The sequence below is a fragment of the Ochotona princeps genome, chromosome 20 (assembly GCF_030435755.1).
Source record: "Ochotona princeps isolate mOchPri1 chromosome 20, mOchPri1.hap1, whole genome shotgun sequence".
Classification (NCBI taxonomy): Eukaryota; Metazoa; Chordata; class Mammalia; order Lagomorpha; family Ochotonidae; genus Ochotona; species Ochotona princeps.
Window position 1 is genome coordinate 68,338 of NC_080851.1, and position 23,005 is coordinate 91,342.

The 23,005-nt window shown below is 46.3% G+C and overlaps 1 protein-coding gene across 1 annotated transcript in view; it reads right to left on the reverse strand.

Moving 5' to 3' along the window:
* Positions 1–21,940, reverse strand: part of LANCL2 (LanC like glutathione S-transferase 2) — a 31,780-nt gene extending 9,840 nt beyond the window's left edge. Inside the window, exons 1-6 of the mRNA XM_012926137.2 lie at positions 21,370–21,940; positions 12,399–12,516; positions 6,123–6,330; positions 4,596–4,743; positions 3,684–3,830; positions 1,181–1,363 (exon numbers count right to left, since the gene is read on the reverse strand). Coding sequence (XP_012781591.1) covers positions 1,181–1,363; positions 3,684–3,830; positions 4,596–4,743; positions 6,123–6,330; positions 12,399–12,516; positions 21,370–21,570 — 1,005 coding nt within the window. The 5' untranslated portion in view covers positions 21,571–21,940. The remainder of the gene's footprint in view (positions 1–1,180; positions 1,364–3,683; positions 3,831–4,595; positions 4,744–6,122; positions 6,331–12,398; positions 12,517–21,369) is intronic.
* Positions 21,941–23,005: the final 1,065 nt, after the last annotated feature.

Genomic DNA, 23,005 nt, shown 5'->3' on the forward strand with positions numbered 1-23,005 from the left:
TTAATGAACACAAGACCTTCTAACTTGATCCTCAGTGACTGGAAAGAAAATGTAGCTAGGTGGTTCCCCCGTGCTGCCACAATGACAGACAGCTGTGCAGAAGGGATACCGTGTATCCATCGACACCAGGAAGTTTTTTTGAAATTCACATTATGAAGACGACACACTTGTCAGCTGAATATGAAGCTGTTTTCTGTGCTTTGTCCAAACATTCCTCCTCAGCCTCATCTTCCAGCTTTTCCAGTCTGAGGGACAACACATGGGTGCTTCACCCTTTCTGCATGGCAGGACAGGTGTTCAGGGTGTTCTACAGCTGGTCCAGGCCATGGAAGGGCACCATGGGGCTCACTCTGCTCCCCACATGTCCAGTCATGGTGGAAACCGTAGGGGACTCTACCAGCAGAGCTGGCTGGAAGGCAGCTGTCCAGCAGAAGGACAAAAGAGTCCTGATGTCCTGGACACAGACTGGAAGGCACTCTCAGCGGCCAATACAGGCAGTCCACGCATACTCCAGCTGTGACTGCTGAGCCCCTTTCATGTGAGAAGGAGTCTAACCAGAAGAGGCTCCTATTCCTGGCAGCTGCTCTTCCGTGTGGCAACCAGGAGTCCTGCTGGTGCTCCTGGACAAGCATGCAGATGTACAGTGAACTAACACCCCAAGAACAGGGATGTAGAATTGGAACAAACCATCCCCCAAGTACAAAATTAAATTCTCCTGGTTTAAGAGTCGGTTTCATTGGTCTTGCCAAATACCATAACTCTCCAAGTTATTTTCTTGAATGTTCATATCTTTTTACATCATTGAAATATTTTTGGTGTCAAGAACTAAACAGTTTTGGGGCCTATGTCAGCAGAGATTATCTTCCACAATTTCTCTGAATAATGTTTTGTAGTTAGTCATAAAAAATAAACTGATTCAGACTAACCTTGTACATGCACTTCCCAGAAGCCGAGTCTGGGATATCGGAAGAACTTACCTTGTATGCCTGCACCCCCAGAAGCTGCATCTGGGATCACTGAGGGACTGACCTTGTATGCCTGCATCAAGAGGCAGGTCTGAGGTCACCAAGGGACTGACTGTGTACCTGTACCCCCAGAAGCCAGGTCTGGGGTCACCAAGGGACTGACCTTGTATGCCTGCATGCTCAGAAGCCAGGTCTGGGGTCACCGAGGGACTGACCTTGTATGCCTGCATCAGCAGGTGCACCACCCCTGGGGCTCCGTGGCACCAGTGCACCAGTCGATCCGTCTCATTGCTCAGTGATGATGGGTAATTCCCAGATCGGAATTTTTTGTGGCGTATATAATCAATACTAGGTTTCACCATTTCCATCAATGTTTCTTGGTCTACCTTTGCTGTTGGCTGTAAACAAACAAAAAAGAAACACTTTTTCTTCCTTTAAATCATTTTATCAGCAAGAATACAATAACGCATCAGTCATCTGGAACAAAACATAAATAAAATGAGAATCATTTCAATTACCCGGAACACTAGAGTAATTTTAAATTAGGATCATTTCGATTATCTGGTTAGGTAGACCATTTTCAGCTTCAACTCTCACTGCAATCTTCTAAAACAGACTGGTGACATGACACATAACACACACACTGTCTTTGTAGAGTCAGGACCAGGCCACGAGACTGGATTTAAAGAAGCCAGGCTTCCTTTGCTTTGTATAAACGCCACCCTTGACTTCCCTCCAGGTTGCTCCATTTGGCCCACATGTAACTGCTGGGCTTCAATCACCCCAGGCACATAACAAGCACTGCACATTCATATCCAAACACTTGTGTGCCATAGCAGTAACAGCTATCAACGTCTCTCATTCAATACTACCTATTAGAATGTATTACTAATCTTGTCTTAGCATAGAGACTAAGACTAAAATCACACCTGGTAAATATTAACTAATTTTGAGGCATTTAACACACACATTTAGAGTCTCAGGCCACTGCACAAATTCCTTGAAAATGGTAGTGACAGTCAAATGGCAAAGCGACACGTTAGGTAGCTGAGGCCAATCTGCATTACCGTGAAGTCCAGGTTGCAGTTAGTCTTCATTTGGATGGCAAATGGCCAGAGGTGACAGAGTATACTTATAACCCAAGATGAAATATTGCTTGAAAAATCATATTATTTTATTAAAGTAAAAGAAAATCTACAACACAATGCTTACTTGTATAAAACCAAAAAAAATTTTTAAACAAAGACATTCTTCATTTATTTATTTGAAAGAAAGAACTATAAGGAGAGGTGGACACGGACACACACACAAATTAAGAAAAACAGAAAGAGAGCAAATGACACTGAGAAAGATCTTCCATTGGCTGGTTCACTTCTTAAATGGCTGCCACAGCCAGGAATAGGCCAGCTGAGACCTAAACATTCATCTGGAACTCTCAGGCAGGTACAGTGTCCCAGGACTTGGGCCTCCTCATTGGCTTTCCCAGGTCATTAGCAAGAAGTTGGAATTGTAAAGAGCACCCAGGAGGGAATGTCAGCACCGCAGGTGGTTTCCTTACCAGTCACAATACCAGCCCCCAAACATCATCCCTTTAACAAAAAGCCAGTTGTTTTTAAGCATAAAGCATTGGTATCAATGTCCTGGTGGAAGTATCAGTCCTGGTGGCTATGAGCTGCCTATTTCCCTCCAACGAGGAAACAACACAGTAGGTTTACAAGAAAGTGGGGGAGGGTAGCTTTAACAAGAATTTTTACAAACACGGCCTGTTTAATCATAAACATTGATATGGTCTGAACAGAATTCTGCTCCAAACTGATGTAGGCATCTGATCTCTTTATTATAGTACTCAGGGTGGACACTTAGTTCCACTGCAGCTTCTAGCAGGTGGGCCAGAGGGATACCCCCAGGAGGGTCCCGTGAGGTGGCTGGCCCAGTTGCCCTCTACACCCACACCCACACCCCCACAGCCTGAGCTTCCGCAGCTGTCTCAGGCACCATGGGTGTCGATGTCAGGCTAACCAACATGGACAGCTGTACCCTTACCCAAGGACAGCTCCTTGACTCCTGCTTTGTGAGCTTACAAAGTAACAAAAAGCTCAGCTTTTAGAAAACGGCAAATAGAAAGGGGCCACGTGGCAATATTGAGGGTAGGGCCCCTGAGTTCTTGGTGGAGCTGTCAGCAACCAATTCCACAGATGTGGAATGCCTGCGACAAGATCCCAGCCCACCAATAACCTTACATTTGAACTAATGCATTGTTAGATGGTTAATACATGAGGGGTTTTCAAAACGTTTTTGGAAAATGTGTATTATGAAAAATGCTATATATGAATTTCAGTATTTTTATAGCCAAATTACTTTAAACAAATTATTTGAAGCAGACAAGAAAGTGTTTCCATCTGCTGGTTCATCGCCCATATATGCATAGTGACCACTGGCTGAGATGGCAGCTGGCTGCTAGAAACCCAATCTTTTTTTTAGTTGGATGTCAGGGACCCAAGAAGTGAGCCATCATCTGCTGCCTCCCAGTGTGTCCTATATAGTAGGAAGCTGGAGTCAGGGGCTGCATCCAAGAACGGAATCCTGGTTCTCTGATGTGAGATTCAGGCATCTTAACTTGTGAGGCCAAACGCCCACTCCAAACCTAGCTTTTAATCCCATTTTCTATACACTTCCTGAAGTGTACGAATCCTAGGATCTCACGGTCTCCACACTCACCTGCATCAACACATAGTAAATTCCAGCCATGCCATGAGCTGCGCCAACATACTGCTTCCTGTGCCACTGGTACAACAGGGGACAGCGCTCAGCTTTCCTTTCTTCCCTCGACAAAGCCTTACCTGATTCGATGATAGCATCAACTACCTACAGAGACAACGAGACAGCATCAGTTTAAAATCAGTTTAATCAGCACTAAAAGCATGCCCACATCAGGCAGGGGCAAAGACAGACAGAAAAAGGGGCAGGGACAGAGGCAGAGCAGCTGAGAGGAGCTTATGATTACTCACAATAAGTACAGGGAAGGAAAACACAGTGCCAGAGTAGAACACAGTATTAAATTTGCTTCTTCACACGAAATTTACCGAAATTGAGAGAAGCTTCCTGAGAACACAGCTCTAGCTGTCTCTGTTACAATCGTTCACCCAAAGACAACCAAGTCCATCTTTCAGAAAAGCTGGAGGGCCTGGCTTCACAGGAACAAGGCTAAGGAAGTGTGCTGTGGCTGAGGAGTCCAGGTGGATCTGAGAACATCCTGTGTGTTGTGGCCACAGACCAAATGTGCACCACAGTACATGCCCCCTCACTGTCTCAGTGGTGTACTGTGTGTTGGGTTCCAACAGCACACAGCAATCCTGGCTCACCAGAATGCAGTCAGTGGGGGAGCACCATGAGGCCAACTGGGAGGAGGGATGTGAGTTTGCTCTGGATGTGCAGCTGAGGATGCATGCCTGGGACAGTGCAGGAGCCCAGCATCCATGCAGAAAACAAACATTCTACACTTTCTCAAGGAAAAACAGCCAAGGGAATAAAGGACAAAGAGAAATACAACTTTTAGAATGTTACTAGAAAGAAACCCTTTTATGAGATACGTTAGAAATGAGTTTGAGCAGGTAGCAGAGCGCACCGTACCTCCTTAATGGCTGACTCACACACAGTGCCAGGGCCAATCTCCGTGTTGAGGTACAGCAAGGCATACAGGTAGCCAGCCCGCCCGTACAGCAGCTCATCAGGAAGGTCTGAGTCCTGGCTCACAACAGTTCTGTGCAGCTGAAGAAGTCTAACCAACGGAGAAGTGAATCACTTTGACACTTCAGGAATTACTTCGTTAACCTTAAACTTAAAGGCAATTTCCTTTTTTTTTTTAAGATTTATTTTTATTGGAAAGGTAGATTTATATGGAGAGACACACACACAGCAAGGTCTTCCAGCAACTGGTTCACTCCTTGAAAGACCACAAATGTTGGAGCTTATTCGAAGCCAGAAACTTCTTCTGGGTCTCCCACGTGGATGCAGGGTTCCAAGGACATAAGGCATCCTCCGCTGCTTTCCCAGGTCACAAGCACGGAGACGAGCGGGAAGTGAAGCAGCTAGGACACGAATACGCATCCATGTGGGCACTTAAAGGTGGAGGATTAGTCTATCGAGCAAGGCACCAGCCCCAAAAATGTGATTTCAAATAAACTCCCAAACACTTCCACTTTACTAATTCCTTACAAATATCAAATTAAAGCACAGCATTCTACTCAGAATTTCTACCGTTTTCAGTCTAATCCATATAATAGAGGATACCTCTTTTTGAAATCCAGAATTAGAACCCAGTGATTTAGAAAATAAATAAAATAAATAAATAAATAAATAACTGTCTTTGTGGAACAGTGTGCAAAGCCCCTATCTGCAAAGTCAGTGGTCCATATGGGGACCAGTTTGTGTCCCAGCTGCTCCACTTCCCATCCAGCTCCCTGCTTACGGCCTGGGAAAGCAGCCTAAGATGGCCAAAGTGCTTATGCACGTTCCACCCATCTGGAAGACCAGGGGAAGTTCAGCTTCAGCCTGCCCCAGTACAGGCAAACACAGACAACTGAGGGGATCAAACCAGTGGAGAGTAGGTCACTTTCTTTCTCTCTCCACCTCCCGCCCCCTTTGTAGGTCTTTCAAAAACAGATACATAAACCTTTAAAAAAAATTTTAAAAGACCAGTGTTTGGAAATTATCAGAGTCATTCTGTGTCTGAACAAATCCCAACTGATCAGCATGTGCCAGCTGAGTCCAATGAGTCCTGATTTCTGTCTTTCTGAGCAAGAACAGAAGCAAAATGCTCATACTCCCTAAGCTCCCATCAATTCACATACCCAACTACTTACATCATGGTTGAATCTAAGATGAATTTTGTTACTACTGTGGGTCTAAGACATGGGAGCAATTTAAGAAATGCTTAGGAAAAACAATTAGAACTACTCAAAGACATATTTTTTATTCCCACAAACAGGCACATCCACACTTGGGCACAAAGCACACAAGCCCAATGTCACACCTCTTCACTTCCTGAAGAGATCTATTTGTATCAGCTCACCAACCAAACATTAATTTCCACTTTGACTACCTTTCTAAAGCAAAAACTTAGTGAGATTTTAGAGAAATGTAGTTTTAAAAACTCACTTTGTGATACATTCCTGGGACTCACAATCACTTCTGAGTCGATGATAAACTACCGCTCCTACAGCAAGGGGCCCGGCATCTCCACAGAGGAAAGTGACTCTGCGGCCACTCAGATTCCGAAGGGTTCTCTTCACATAATCCAGGGATCGGAGCAGATAAGTCTGGTCACAGGTGACCCGGTACAACTGCAGGTACAAAAGGGCTATGCCTGGAATAATCCCCCAGCCCAAAGAAAAGAATGAATGTATTTTCTTTTAGAGAACAGGGCACTGTTCTCTAACTACATAAAATAATCATCTACAAACCTTAATGTTTCTTAAGGAGTAACATAAATAATATTACATGTATTTCTTTAAGGAAAGAACAGTCAAGGCTGGCATCATGGTGGCATCCCAACTGGGAGCTAGTTGGAGTCTTGGCTCCTCCACTTCTGATCCAGCTCCCTGCTCATGGTGTAGGAAAAGTAGCAGAGAATGGCTCATATACTAGGATTCCCACATTGAAGACTTGGATGAAGCTCCTGGCTCCTGACTTCAACCTGGCCCAGCCCCAGCCACTGTAGCCATCTGAGGATCTGAGTAGTGAACCAGCAGATAGAAGACCTTTCTGTCTGCCTGTCTCTCTCTTGGTCACATAAATAACATAATTTTTAAAAATACAAAACAAGAAAAAAAGAAAATTGGGATGGAGAAAGCCTAACACAGATTTGACCACCTTGGCTTGATCTAAACCCTCCCATGCCTAGATGGAGCCAGACCACTCCTCACCCAGTCCTATTTCTTTCCCTTGTATCCCTTTCCTCACAGAATCAGTTCTTGCAGTGTTATTGCACACAGCTTGATTACATTTCTGGATTTTATAGTTTCTTCTTCCTAAATCTTCCACTTCACAATTCTCAAATCACAGCTGGGGCATAGACCTGCCGCCATGTGACGGGGTGGAGGGCACAATTTATCTCCTCCCCAGCCATCCCATTTCACACTGAAGAACAGACTCAGGCTCTCAAAACACAAAAACAAAAACAAACAACAACAACAAAAAAAAGCAAGAACAACAACAAAAACCAAAAAACCCAAAACAAACACAACCACATCTCTGCAGATGATGCAACAGCTTTGGAAGAAAGTCTACCGTGGGAACAAGTACTGCAAGGCTGCAGGAGGTAGCAAGAACAAACAAAATGCTTCTTCAGCGTCGAAACAAGGCTCTTTGGCACTGTGGTCTTTAACAAGAGACACTCAAGATTTTTCACTCTGCTTTAAAAATTTCTCCAAGTATGTAATTTCTTCTTTCTTCAGTTCTACTCAGAATACCCTGCTTCTCTTTCAAATTAACCCTAACATCTTGTAACGTTTGGAAGGAAAGTCTTTTTTCTCATCATCCCTACTCTTTCAAGATGTTCAGACAAGCAGCAGCTTATTTAGAAGCTCTGTTAATTATTTCCTTGAATGCATGCTAGATACATTTAAAACTGTAAATTATAAACATCTAAAAAACAGTTGCATACCTACAAATTTCAAACAATCAAATGTTTCCTGGGTGACTCAGAAACCTCTAACAACAGGCAGCTAAATCTGGCCATTCTGTGAACCCTAACCCTGGAACACACACTGCCACACTTATCCTATGAACCCTAACCCTGGAACACACAGTCACACATACATTCTTAATACAGACACACACAGGGACTTCAGAAACTGTAGAAAAATGGAATTAGAAGAAATAAAAGTGTATAAACTTCATTTTTTTTTCAAGATCAGCTCTATCAAGTTAAGACACTTTAACACATGTATTTATGTTATTTCAAAGACATACACATACAGATAGACAAAGACAAACATTCCTGATTCACTGGCTCACTCCCAGGTCAGGGGCTGAAGCCAGGAGTCAGGAACTTAACCTAGGTCTCCCACATGGGTGGTAGAGATCCGAGGATCTACATTAAAGGGTTAGGGAAGGTGGAAACAGAGGCAGAGCTGGAGCCTAAACCCAGGTACTTCAGTACATGGGTAGTCTATGTGGTGCCTTCACTGTTCACCAAACAAACGTCCCTAAATACTCTTTTGTACATGATGACGGTAGCCATTTAGTCTACGTTTAAAGAGCCGCAGTCCTGGGAATATGTCCTTTAAGGATTTTTAAAGAAAGATGTATTTACTTGAAAAGCAGAGTGACAGAGAAGGAGAGACAGACAGAACTACTGTTGGTTCACTCCCTGAAACAGCTACAACAGCAGAGGCCGGGACAGGTCAAACCCAGTAGCCAGGAACTCCATCTGGGTCTCCCAGACGGGTGGCAAGGTTCCAAGGACTCGGCCCATCTGCTGCCTCCCCAGAAGCATTGTCAGGAGCTGGAATAGAGGCACAGTAGCCAGTGTGGAGTGGGGACCCTTCTGGGGGATGGGTACTAGCAATATGGGTTGGAGCTTTCCCTGTGGCATGACAACAGTGGTCCAAAAATATATATATATATATATATTTTTTCAGGATGAGGAAATAAACACCAGCCAGAAGGAACAAAATATCCACTGTAAGGTGGATGTCTAATGATTTTCCATCAATATTCTCATGAGGTTGAGCAGGAAAGCTGTGGCCAAGTGTTATGTCTAAAGAAACTTTCCCCAGTGTTTTCTCCCATGGTTCTGTATAACCTTCTCAAAACACTCCATTATTGTTTTTCAGCCCTTCAGAAAGTCAACAAGCAAGACACCTCAAGCATCCCCTGAAAAGGCTGATAAGTGCTCTTGTTTTAACTGGGCCACTGCTCCGTCAGTAGCCACTGCTTTGACGATGGGATGATTCTGCTAAAGCCACATTTCGTCTCCTGCTCCAATTCTGGAAAGCAGTGTTTCAGGATCTTGATCCCACCTGTTCACAGTGGGACCTACAGCTCTGTTCTTGCCTGCAGCTGATGTGGCTCTCACAGAACAAAAACTCTGCTCCACTTATTTTGTGGTCAAAGCTGGGTAAGCTGAACCATGCTACAAGTCTATGGAGTTGGCTGGTCCTCTTTGACAAGGGCATGGACAGGTGAATTTTTCCTTGCACATGTGTGTGGATGGCATTTTCAACATGTTTATTCCCTCCTTGAAACCATCTGTAAACTGATCATTGGGACACTAATTCCCACAGACTTTCTGTAAACCATCAAGATGTCACTAAGCTTCCACCCAAGTGTTCTCATCTATTAGCAGAATTCACGTTGCTCTGACAGAGGTTATTTTCAAACTGATGCCTTATCCTGCTTTTTGAGGTGCCCACATCCCATAGCACAGACCCTGGTTCAAGTTTCACTTCCACTTGCAATCCAAGTTCTTGCTGAAGAGTGGCCTACGAGGCCGCAGATGATGTTTCAGGTACTTAGCCCTCTCCCCATGTGGGAGATCAGCCAGGGCCCAGACCTGACTGTCACAGGCATTTGGGGAAGAAAACAGCGGATAGAAATGTCTTTCTGCCTTTTAAATAAAATGAAAATGAATAAATATTGCAAAGTAAGTGACAGACTGGTTTAGGGTGGGCATGTTGCACTTGCTGGCAGGGACTGTGGCAAACAGGCCTGCCAGAGCAGTGCTAGCCTGTGTGTGGGGCTAGGGGAGGCACAGCCACAGCCCATGGGTGGTTAGGTCCTAGTCCCCTGTGAACCTCAGCCAATACCTCGGAGCCATGATGAGCCCAGCCATTTGGGTTCATTTTCCCTTCCTCTGCTAGGCCTGGTAAAGCAGCTTCTTCCAAGGACAGGTGCTGCTCTGCTGTGTCACGTGGATTCTTTTCCCAGGTAACTTTCCTGTAAGATTCACTGGGAAGGCCTGTAAGAGCTCCTGGAAACAAACTTTTTGGAGGCATGGTGGGCCGTTTACACCTGGCCTTGCAGAGTGGTCTCAGACTTGTTCATATTGCACCTGCTGGCAGCGCCTCTGTGATTCTGGTTTAAATTTTCCTGCTACAACTAACGGCCTACATGAGGTCCAGTTGACCAACCCAAATCAAAGTGGAATCATTTGTGAATGTTGTCCCATGTAACTGCAACCCCAAAGACAGGGACAATTCCAGACAAAGGTTTTCTTGAGAAAACCTCAAGACAGACACCAGCTGATCTAAAGTCACAGGGAATTCCTTGTGTTCTTAGAAAAAAGCGACTTCAAATAACTGGGTATCTTTTTTTTTATGTTTTAATATTATTTCTTTAAGTTTTTTTTATTATTCATTAATTACATTGTATTAGTTTCATAGGTACTGGGATTTCCCCCACCCCTCCCCCCATGGTGGATTGCTCCACTCTGTTACATGATCACAGGTTAAGTTCAGTTGAGATTCCCTCACTGCAAGCATATACCAAACATAGAATCCAGCATCTTACTGTCCAGCCTAGTTCAACGGCTTCTTAGGGAGACCCTTCCAATATACCATCAGCAAAAATTTACATAGAAATAACTGGGTATCTTTCAATCCATCAGCTTTTCCAACTTTTCCATGTCTCTATTCCCACAGGACAAACACCCTGTTCTGCCTCTGCCGAGGAAAGGAAGCTGCCGAGAGCCACAGTCAGGAACAGCCACCTGGATCTTACCACCACGTGACACAGTCCTGGTGTGGATTCTACCTGAAACCCTACAGTGTTGCACCTCACTAGGACGGTAGCAGACAGGTCCTGGTAAGAGACTCAGAAGCCCAGCCCAGGGTTCCCTTACTTTAATGAGGCTCTCAAATGACCTCACACCAGTCTGGGACCTAGCAAGTGAGTCAAAAACCTCTTTTCAACAAGCCAACAATTTTAGTAAAAGATGTCTTAGGAGAAAAGGAACCACCATATTTGTGGTATCTTTCCTGATGCTTTGTATTTTTTACATTTAGCATACATTTCTTTTGCCTGTAAGTGGACTGGCTCCATGTCTTCCCCAGTCTTTAAGTTTGAAATACTTAATTCTAATACATACAATATTCATAACAGGGAAAAATAATACAAATACTGCAGCAAAGTCTCCAGATTCACACCTAAATTGTCCTTAGAATGTCATCTGATTTCAGTATGAGCTCCGAGAACAAGACCTGCTGTTCACCTTTTATTTTTCTACACATAGTACTCTGACTCCAGGCCCAGTGGCATAATATAAAGACTAGTATAGAGGCTGGTGTTGTGGCACAATGGGTTAAGTCACTACCTGTGATGTCTGCATCCCAAACTGGTGTTGGTTTACATCTCAGATGCTCCACTTTTAATCCAGCTCCCTGCTAATGTGCCTGGGAAAACAGCAAAGGATAGTCCAACTACTTTGGGCCCCTGCCGCTCATGTGGGAGACCCAGAAAAAGCTCCTGACTTCTGACTTCAGCTTGGCCCAACCCTGTCTGTTGCAGTTATCAGGGGATAAAAATTTCTCCCTGTGTCTCTCCTCTAACTTTGCTTTTCTTCCTTCCTCCCTTTATTATTATTATTATTATTTTTTTTTTTGGTAAAGATTTATCTTATTTTTATTGGGGAGGCAGATTTACAGACAGGAGACAGAGAGAAAGATCATCCATCTACTGGTTCACTGCCCAAGTGGCTGCAATGGTCAGAGCTGAGCTAATCTGAAGCCAGAAGCCAGGAGCCTCTTCCAGGTCTCCCACCCAGGTACAGGCTTTGGGTTGTCCTCTACTGCTTTCCCAGGCCACAAGCAGGGAGCCGGAAGGGAAGTGGAGTAGCCAGGATATGTACTGCCACCAATACAGGATCTCAACACACACAAGGTGAGTACTTTAATCACTAGGCTACTGTGCTGGGCCCCTCTTAATTCTACTTTTCAAATAAATGAATTAATTAAACAAAAAATACTGATGTAGACAAATTAATTCTGCACTTAGGTTTTTCAAGTGATAGCTTGAAACTATGAATAGTTTACTTGACTGTAATCCAAATAGAAACAACACCCCTTAGTGTAGACAAATGGGCCAAATGACCACAAGCAGCACAGTTACCAGTCCACACACTGACCAGAGAAACCGCTGCGACTGTCACACAAAACCCCACAAAACCACAGCAGGAAACTGGTCCTTGGGCCAGTCTACTCTTCTTGCACATTTTCATGTTAAATCAACATCACATTAAGATATGACACACTACGCACTAAAGTTCAACTTTCAGGGGAAAGCATTTCATTAGAAACAAATTTCCAAAGCATCTCATTAGAAATGACACAATTTAAGATTTCACCTAAAGGGGACCAAACTTTACTGTGTTAAGAGAAATGCTTTCCTAACACAGGGTAAGCCACATTGTTGGCCGACACCTCACAGGCTCACCTGTCCAACCAGTGTATGCTGAACAGTCATGGGGATCAGCTGTCTTCAAGCCTTCTTCCATCTGCTGCAGAAGATCTTTGATTTTGGTCTGGATTTGTCTTGTGAAATTTTGAATGATCTAAGGATCAAAAGACACAACTTTAAATTGCACAAGAAAAGCATAATGTTGCAGTAAATACTTTAACTGATAGTCTAAGCTCTACAGACAACAAGCGCAGAAGTTCTTTCCCTGATCCCTCTTGGTGCTTCTTCAGGGCCGAACGAGAGAATGCTCTGCATGAACTCTAACTCCTCAGTAGGACCATCGGAACTTGCAGGAGCAGTGCTGAGCCTAGCATTTGAGGTGCCTGAGTCATACACTGGAGAACCCAGGTTCCATGCCCAGCTCTGCCTGATGCTGGGTCCTACAGTGCAGACTCAGTGGGTAGCAAGTCTGTTCCTGCCAGCCATGTGGAAGACCTTGACAGAGTTCAAGGCTTTGGCCTGACCCAACCCCAGACAGTGTAGGAATCTGAGGAGTCAACAGTGGATGAAGGCTGTGTCTGTCTGCATCTCAAATAAAATGTACCAAAAAAAAAAAAAAAAAAAAAAAACCCATACAGGGGAATCATTTGCATACCGTATCATAAATCTAACAAAATAATTTAATAATACAGGAGTAGACACAAAATTATTCATACACTTTTATAAAAGGGAAACAATGTGGGACAATGTTCCACCACAAAGTGATTTGAGGAAATCCCAGTGAAAATGTTTTCATACTAGATTAACAAAGACGACTTTTCTTCCCCAAGTCCCAAGGCTTCTAGCAGCAAAGGAGAAAGGAGTTCTAACTGCTGGTGCTCTTTTCCAAGAGAAACATGCAGAGTTCTTAAGTGTTAGGTTGCTGTGTGAACGGCCAAGAACTGCACTACTGCAGCTGCAAAGTTTATCTACTTTCACTTCTGCCTTTGGTTTTGCGTTTATGTATTTTGAGGTTCTATTACTAGGCACAAATTTAAGACTCTTACCTCTTTCTGACAAATCGACTTACACAATGAAATTCCCTGTATGGAACTGCAGAGAAAATACTTTTATGTTTCCACACTGTGAGGATTTTCACAGCAGCTTTCACTGAACCTCTGGAATTCACCTGCAACCTACAGCTGAGATACTCCTTTAGCTTGAGGAAACATTCCAAGGCTTGCAGCATGGAAGGGCAGGGTAGGGTGCTTGCAGGGAGCCACTAGCCTATTTCCCCTTCACAAGAACCACAGAAAGGTGTTTTTCTGCACCACACACTTGTCTTCACTGTGTTGTCCCCACAGGTAAACAATAAGACATCTCTGATCCAAAAACGCCCTGTACACCTTCAAGACAAAGCCGAAAGCCCAAGGCACTATCTCCTTGTCAGACCCCACAGTATGCAGCCGTCCTCAGCACAGAAGACAGCTGGGTCTTCCTGTCTGATTACTGCCAGCTCGTTCTGATGGCTTCATGTGGGCACTGGGCCCACTGGCTTCCATGGGACCAGCCAGCCTGGGACCCACTTGTCTGCTCCCTCTGGCTCCTCCCTGGCCTCTCGTTCCACGTCTACGTTTCTGAACCTATTTCAAAAATTCCCATGTCTTCCTGCTGACTGATGAGCAGTATCTTCTGCTATCAGTTGTCAGTGGCTCAGTCACTACCTGTGATGTCTGCATCCCAAACTGGTGTTGGTTTACATCTCAGATGCTCCACTTCTAATCCAGCTCCCTGCTAATGTGCCTGGGAAAACAGCAAAGGATAGTCCAACTACTTTGGGCCCCTGCCGCTCATGTGGGAGACCCAGAAAGCTCCTGGCTCCTCCAGTGGCTTCTCTGGAGGACACAACAGATACATTGCTCCTCTCAATTCACTGCAGTTAGTAAGGATCACTTCATGTACAACACACAGTCCTTTCCCCAAAGTAATGCTGTAACTTCTATTTAAGCAATGTTGTATGCACGTGCAGAGGTACCAGAGCCATTTCAGCACATACCCAGAATTTCTACTGTTTTCAATCCTCTTCATGTTGCCCTCATATGAGCTTACAGCCAGCATCATCCACTTAGTGTTTCTCACAATGCTCATCTGCTGTGATAAACCCCCGTACACACTACTGCTTCCTAATCTTCAAATTCTATACTTTGCCTTCATTCCTGAAGGGCCTGGGTGCTGGCTTCCTTCAGTTCTTTCTCATGCCACTTCACAGTCCCCAGGCCCCAAGTTTCTAGTGAGAAATCAGTTCTTCATCAAACTTGCTGTGTATGACATGCTGGTTATTCACCTGCCCCCTTTCAAGATCTATTCTTCATCTTCTTGGGATTTTTGTGTGTGTATGTGTGTTTACTGTGCTTGGTGACTGTTGGGTATTTGGCATATAGGAATTTTTAATATTTCATTAACTTTGGAAACGTCTCAACCACTGTCTCAGTACTCTCCTCTGCTTTCCCCTACGAGCCCAATGACACAGCAAGGACAAGCTGGGACAGCCTGGCAGTTAGCAAGGAACCACTTCATGTACAACACAGTCCTTTCCCCAAGGAAAGCCCTGCTCCTTCTCCCCATCTCCCACTGATAAGTGGGTTGCTTGCCTGCAAACCCCCTGGCGTCTGTAGGACCTCATTAAATGTCTCTTCAGTGGTACTGCTCTGAATTCATTGGTTTTTCTCCAAATTTCTACCATTTCCATACGCATAGGTCTGTTATATTTGATCTCTCTCTAGCAAATGTTTAAATATCCGTCGTTCATTCTCGTTACTAGTTGCTGCCTCTGTACTGTCCTTGGAGTGAGGGGCCAGGGCAGAGTCCAGTGAAAGGTGGATGGATGAATGAACAGGACCAAATTACCACCTATTTATATTTACCCTGAAGGTAAATGGCTTAAACACATCAATCAAATGTCATAGATTATAGACTGGATTAAAACAACTCATCTATTTGTTGCCTACAGGAGATACATTTCACCAACAAAGATCGGCAGAAACTACATTTCATGAATTTTTATGTTTTTTAGTTTCATTTCTTCAAAACACTTTTTTTTCTCATTGAATTCTTCACTGACGCATAGATTATACAATAGCATCATTCTCTTCAAGAAGGTTCTTTAGCGACACATTAGTCATTCAGCAGCATGTTGTTTAACTTCAAGGTGTTGTAAGTTTCTATTTTTTCTTCCTGTTGTTGATTTTGTTTTGTGGCTTCTCACTTAAGGGGATTATAGTAATTGTGTAATGGAGACTATCACATCCAGTGGCATGCTGTTTAACCTCATGGTGTCGTAAATTTCTGTTTTTCTTCCTATTGTTGATTTTGTTTTGTGGCTTTTCACTTGGGGGGATTTATAGTGACTGTGTAGTGGAGACTGACTTGTCCAGATGTGAGGATACGGTGCAGTGTGCATCTCTACTTCCAGATCGAGCATGGACTCCTAGTGAAACTGTTGGATGTGTCATGACAATGGGATATTGGACTCTCTGCCATTGTCCATGCGCGCAGTGATGGACTTACGACTGTTTATGAGGAACTATACTGTTGTAATGATATGGGGGAACTCAGTGGGGGAGGGGATTTGGGGAAAGGGTAGGGGAAATCCCAGGGCCTATGGAACTGTATCATAGGATGATGATAATAATAATAATAATAATAATAATAAAAGATTTTTTTAAAAAAGTAAAAAAATGAAGTGTTAAAAAATTTTTTAAAAAGGAATCTCTTGGGTCCTCGCCGTGAAAGCCCCGGGATCCCATATGGGCACCGGTTCTAATCCCGGCAGCTCCACTTCCCATCCAGCTCCCTGCTTGTGGCCTGGGAAAGCAGTTGAGGACGGCCCAAAGCATTGGGACACTGCACCCGCGTGGGAGACCCGGAAGAGGTTCCAGGTTCCCGGCTTCAGATTGGCGCGCACCGGCCCGTTGCGGCTCACTTGGGGAGTGAATTATAGGATGGAAGATCTTCCTCTCTGTCTCTCCTCCTCTGTGTATATCTGGCTGTAATAAAATGGATAAATCTTAAAAAAAAAAAAAAAAAAGGAATCTCTCTTAAAATAGGGGCATGTAGCATGGTCCCAGAAATGAATCTGAAGGAATAAAAGAACACATTGAAATAAAAACGGCACTAACTCAAATGCAGTGGAATTGCTCCAATCTGGATTTAATGCTTATAACTCACTGCAAACTCTGCCCAGCCATTCCTGGTCTCAATAACCTCCAACACCTCCAACCTCTGCCCCAAACACTGGGAAGACTCACAACTATGCCAAGAAAGCATTGACATACCTGCCAAATATATTCCCTAACACCAGGCACTATCAAGGGAACCTGACCAATAATGAATGGTTACGTACAAGAAAGGCTCTTACAATGCTTGTACCCTTTCAGTCTGCAGAAGCTGGTGTTTTTCTACAAGATTTGTGAACAATTATCAATATAACTCATAAGTACCTAGTGGCACTCAATCCTTGAACTGAAGTGAAGCATTCAGTCACCAGCCTGTGGCGTTTGCCTTTACAGGATGACAGTCACAGACCTGGACTAGAAAGCTGCCAATCACAATGAAAGTTTTACCCAACTGTCCCAAACACTAAAACTATGCTTCAGCCGACTCCAGCTTCCCAGTCGCACACCCTAGCATACCCTCCAAGCACTCAGGCTTCCAAAGACAGCAGCACTGACTTTCATTCAGCAGGCTTCTTTAAAGCCAGGACTAAGGAATCCTTGAAATTCTCAACCTCAGAAGTAATGTTGCTAAAAAACACCAGATTGGATCAAAGGTATTTTGGGCTTTCCTGATTCTGCAAAAAGACTCTGTTAAGGGTGTTTATGACTAGCTGGATACTGCAGCTATAACTGGTAGTTCAACCAGCATGTGCCCCCACTGGGGCACAACCTGGGCTCCTGCAAATACACGAAGACCCAGAAGTAGTTTGTGGCTCCTGGTTTCAGATTGCCAGCTGGGCCTTCACAACCATCTAGGGAGTGACCCAGAAGATGGAAGATCACGATCTCTCTATATATCCTCCTCTATCTGTAACTCTTTCGAGTAAAATAAACAAATCTTTAAAAAAGAACCCTCCTAGTCATTCAAAATTAAGATAACCTCGTCAAGTAAAGGCAATCAATTCATGGATGCTGTGGCCTCTTTTTAAGACACTACTATGATCTTAGCTTAGCTGCAAGCACTAGGGATATTTATAAGTAAGAACTCAACCATTTTAAAACAATCATGTGGTCAACGAATGAGCAGGGAAGATAAACGAAAATCTTGGTGAGCCCTTGGCACTCACAAGTTAAATGTCAGAGCTCCTGCTGGAGGTTTCAAGCACTGGTGTGTGAACCTAAAGCCCCATGACAAATGCAAGGTGAAATTCTGCTGAGGCTGGGGTGGACAACAGCGTTTGGTGCATCTGGACATCTCAAGGGGTCTGGTTGTTCGCTGACTATCCATGCTGAAGAAGGTGAGGAAGGTTGTGGGATGGGATTTACAAATCCACAAGGGCTGGCAATCTGAGATATGCTCATATGCACCTGCACCCCAATTCTCTTATCTCCAGAGGGAGGCAGAGAAGGTAAAGCATTTTCCTAAGCATGTGGAAAGTAATGTTTCTGTACTCCACAGAAAACAGAAAGCTGAGAGAGACTGTCATTCTATCTTATTTTATAAAAAATAGTATGTGTAATAATTAGTAGCTATCATTAACTGAACTCCCAGACTGGAGTGCTGGTTTGAACTGCCAGGGTTCAGGCCCTGGCTTCTCCACTCAGCCCAGCTCCCTCTAGTGCAATTGGGAAGGCAGCAGACAACCCAAGTTCTTGGGGCCCTGAAGCCTATGTGGAGACAATCCCAGGTTTCTGGCTTTGACCTGCCACAGCCCCAAGCTGTTGAGGCCATCTAGCAAGTGAACAGTAGATGGAAGATTCTCTCTGTACCACCTTGCCTTTCCAACAAATAAACCTTAAACTATTAAAGCATTTCAAATGTCTCCAGATTAAGCCAACTATAGACACCAAGGCAAGACTCTACTTTCTTCATAAAATACTTTAAACTGAGTTCCTCAGAACTTGCAACTTGTGCTGCCTTTCCAGCGCCATCTTCTCCAGTCATTCCACTCTCTCTCATGATGCAGTGCTATGTTTCCACGTCTCTGCCACGTCCTTCAATGGACCACCCAAATACACCATCCTCTTTCTTCTCCTGTGCCACCCTATTACTCCTGACATAGTCTCACTGTAACACACACTGCACAGCTCTGAAGGGCTCACTTCTAGCAAGCCCCACCGGTGTAGCATCACAGCAGAAGCCTCCAGGCAACATCAAGACTCCTATGTAGCTGTCTGGGCAGTACAGGCCGGATGTACTCCTTGTCCTGCTCTGATTAACAGAACAGAGAAGGAACCACACCACTGCAGCTTCTACCTTGGTGCTCAAGAATATTTGGTGTTTTGGGACAACCAGCAGCTATATCACATGGCACCACACCCAGAGACCTGTGTGGCGAGAACCTGAGGGTAAGGACAGTTGATGACACTGGCCGCCACAAGAACAAATGTGAAAATGATTCTACTGCCAGTCAGCCTTCCTACAACTGTGGCTGTATGAGACACCCACAGCCACAACCAGAAGCTAGGCTACCTGAGCCCCTAACTCTCATGCCGTGTGAGACAGTCTGTGCTTGTAAGGTGGTGCGACAGTTTCTTCTTGGCAACAGGGACCTGACAATCATTCCCCAGAGTGCCCTCTCACCCCAAGCCATCTGGTGTTCCTTAACGTTTTGAGCTCCCTTTCCCTCCTACAAGACAATCTCACAGCTCCAGTCTCAGCCTGGTTAACAGAAGTTCCAATCACTCCGTGTGGCTCTGAGGACGCAGCTGATAAAGCTGATAAAGACAGAGCTGGCCAAAGAACTGCATTCCGACATCCGAAGGCTGCAGCTACACACAACTTGGTAGAGCTCAGCACAACTGCCCAGAAGTAGACAGCCTCCAAACCCACGTGAAGGAACAGAGAGAATGACTGTTGGTAAACAGCTGACAGACACCCTTGCTCAAGTAAATCCATCACCACACTGGCCCACTGCTTTTCATATTTGGACTAACACTGTGAAAGATGTCACAAAAGTCTCCTTACAGAAGAAGTAGGAGTCAGAGCTTGGAGAATGGGTCAGAATATCAGGGCACACATTTACACAGCTCAACTACAATGAGATAAAGTAATCTGCAAGATAGGATGACACAATTCAACTCAAAAAATCCTCAATTTCATGTCCATTCCAACAGATGATTTTTTTTAATATTATTCATAACATTAAAAAATTTAAACGTAGGGGTAGCCACTGTGGTGCTTAGGCTTAAGCCATGGCCTGTTACATGGCACTCCATATGGATGCTGGCTGGAATCCTGCCTACTCCGCTTCCTATCCAGGTCCTGTTACTGTGTCTTTATAGAATGCCAGGCTCCAGTCTTTGGTCCGGCCTATCCTAGGCTGTTGTGCTCATCTGGGGAGTGAACCAGTGGATGGGGATCTCTCCCCTTGCCTCTCCCTCTCTGTAACTCTTTCTAATAAATTAGAAATTGCATCCAAATATAAAATGGAGATACACAATTCCAGAACTTCCTCAGATGAGCCAGCGTTTACCTCCTTCTGCGATGCTTAAAGTGCTGCTCTGGTGCTTCACACGCCTTCCCTGTTCGCCTGGTGGCTAACACCACCTGGGGCAGCCGCCCCAAGTTCATTCATCCATCCACCTTTCACTGGACTCTGCCCTGGCCCCTCACTCCAAGGACAGTACAGAGGCAGCAACTAGTAACGAGAATGAATGACGGACATTTAAACATTTGCTAGAGAGAGATCAAATATAACAGACCTATGCGTATGGAAATGGTAGAAATTTGGAGAAAAACCAATGAATTCAGAGCAGTACCACTGAAGAGACATTTAATGAGGTCCTACAGACACCAGGGGGTCTGCAGGCAAGCAACCCACTTATCAGATATACTAATACCCTGAGGGGCAGGAAACCTGCTTTTAACCACGTGAACCAAGAGAACTGAGACACACTGTTTGCCTAGGATCACATTTTCCAGCCTAACGCAGTTTCAAAATTCCCTTCTTACTTGGGGCAACTTTTCCCTTTTGAAACACAGAACGGTGCGCCACCTGGGCACCTGTCTCAGAGGCCAGCGGGCTGGATCAACGCGAAGAGGCAGCAAGCGCACGCACACCTGGATACCTGGATCCCCATCTGCATGGCTCTCCTTCCAACTGGGCACTTATCCAGATGCCCCAAACGGGTGCCAGAAGCACACAGCTTTGGCCACGGACTATTCTGCACTAAGAGCATTTGAAAAACAACACAAGGCCGCCCTAACTCGCTCAGCTCCAGGAGTAGCCCCTGCATCTCATGCAAAGGAACAGGTTGACCCAAGTGTAGAGGCCGGTTCTCGCCGCCTTCAGCCGCAAGGCAGCAGCCGCTCCCGGCCTCGGGCCACCAGTGAGAAGCAGGTGCCTCGCTTCAGGATACCGTGGGGCCTTCCTTTAGCTGGGCATCCACTCGGAGAGGACTGGAGGCTCCCCTGCAGGCCCCCTCTGCCAACAACCTCGGCTCTGTGCCTTATCCTCAACACTCCGCCGTGGACAACACCCGCAAGACGCGGCGCCGCGGCCGCCTGTCTTGACGCCCTGCTCCTCCTCGGACTCCGCTCTCCTCAGCCGCGTTACACCCACTCCCGGCCGTGGACACCCAGGGCTCACAGCGGGGTGCCCTGCGCCTCAGAGCCCAGGGTGGGGCTAGCAACACGGGACACGGGCGAGCGCTGCACCCGCGCCCCGCCTCCCCCGCCACTCTGGACAGCGCCCTGCGTGGGCGCCACGCGCCGCAGCCGGGAGGCCCGACGTCCGCGGGAGCGCAGCCCAACGCCGGTGGTGCGCGCGGACGCGACCAAGCGACGCCCACAGCCGCCGGGCCCGGCTCACCTTCCCGTCGGGGTGGAAGGGCAGGCTGGGCTCGTCCGCGGTGGCCAGCGGCCGAGCACAGCCCGTGCCCTCGGCCGCCGCGGAGGCGAGTGCGGCGGCGGCGGGCTCGTAGTCCGCGAAGGGGTTGGGGAACGCCCGCTCCTCCATCTCGGCCTCGCCTCCCAGCTGCAGCTTCAGCCTCTTGGAGACGGTCTCGCCCATCGCGCGCGCTTCCGGCGCCGGCCGCGGACGGCGCTCGCGCGAGGACAAACCTCTGGCGGGCCCGGCCCCTCCACAGCGCCGGCGCCGCGCCGGCGCCGCGGGCCGCCGCTGCTTAGCGCACACCGGGCCGCTGCCGGGGCGCGCGCGCAGGGCCTGGTGGCGGGGCCCGTCGCCGGCACATGGGGGCGCGGCGGGAACGCGCGGGGGCGCGGAGTCCCTCTCTGGCCCCGCCGCCCCTAGAGCCTGCGCTGCGTCCTTTGGGGAAAGCGGAGCGATGTGCGGCAGCCGGGCACAGGAGGCGCCTCCGCGTGGCGCTCCCACTGCCGCCTCGCCGCCTTCGCTGCCTGTGGCGTGTTGAGGAAAACGCCAGGAAAGGTTCCAGAGCGGTCCGAGCCCTGCCCGAGCCTCTGGGGAAACGGAGGAAGCCGGTCCCTCCCATTCATCGCTGCGGGGAGGAGGGGGGGTCGGAGGAGGAGTCACAATCTCCCCTCCCCAACCCCGTTTTCCGTCTTATTCTTACTCGTCCCCCCCTTTTTTATTTTTATTTTTTCAAATTAAGGACACGGAGCAGCTTCAGTCTCCTTTTTTGAGCGTGCTGTGCCCGGTGCTGCAGCAAAGTGCACCTCAGTTTTCTCGGGTGGTTAAGTTAGCTTCCCGCTCCCACTGCTAGATGGCAGTAGGGTCCAACTGGGGTCGGTGTCTTTTCCCCTTTTAGGGTCACATTGGAGTTACGATCTGTCACTCTTTAGGATCCTGCTGGGGTTACATTCCGCTGCACTGGGGTTCCCGTGGGATTGCTTTAACAGTTTGTATGAGTTCGCTTTATTGTTACATATTTAGAACCAAAGAAGTTTAAGGATCTCTCACTGTTGAGGGAAATGTGTTAGTGCAGTTTCTTCCAGCTAACACGCGTTGACAGAGTGCTGGTTGGTACTGGGTGTGAGCAGAGACACAAGTCTCTTCCCTGTGGGGATTCCTCATGCTGGAAAGAGGCAAGAATCCGGCTTCCCTGGAACGCGGTGCTCCTTGCTGTGAGCACAGGCTGACACACCAAGAAGGCCCAGGCATAGGAATGGCTCAGCTGCTGCCTCTGGCTCAGGTGGAATAGGGAGAAGCGGCTTTCTGTAACTGCTGTGTGCAGCTTTGAAGTGCAAATTATAATATCACCAACAGAAACTCCACACAAAGCAGAGCAATGAAAATAACACACAGTTTGTTACTGAGCTCTACCGAGCTTTGATGTTGATAAATAAGAAACACAGGCATCTGAATTTCTGTGTTTTTCACAAAGAATCCGTTTCTTTTCTTTTTTTGAGATTTTTTTTTACTGTTGCAACGTCAGATATGTAGATAGAGGAGGAGAGACAGAGAGGAACATCTTCCATCTGATGATTCACTCCCCAAGTGACCGCATGGCTGGTGTTGCACCTATCCA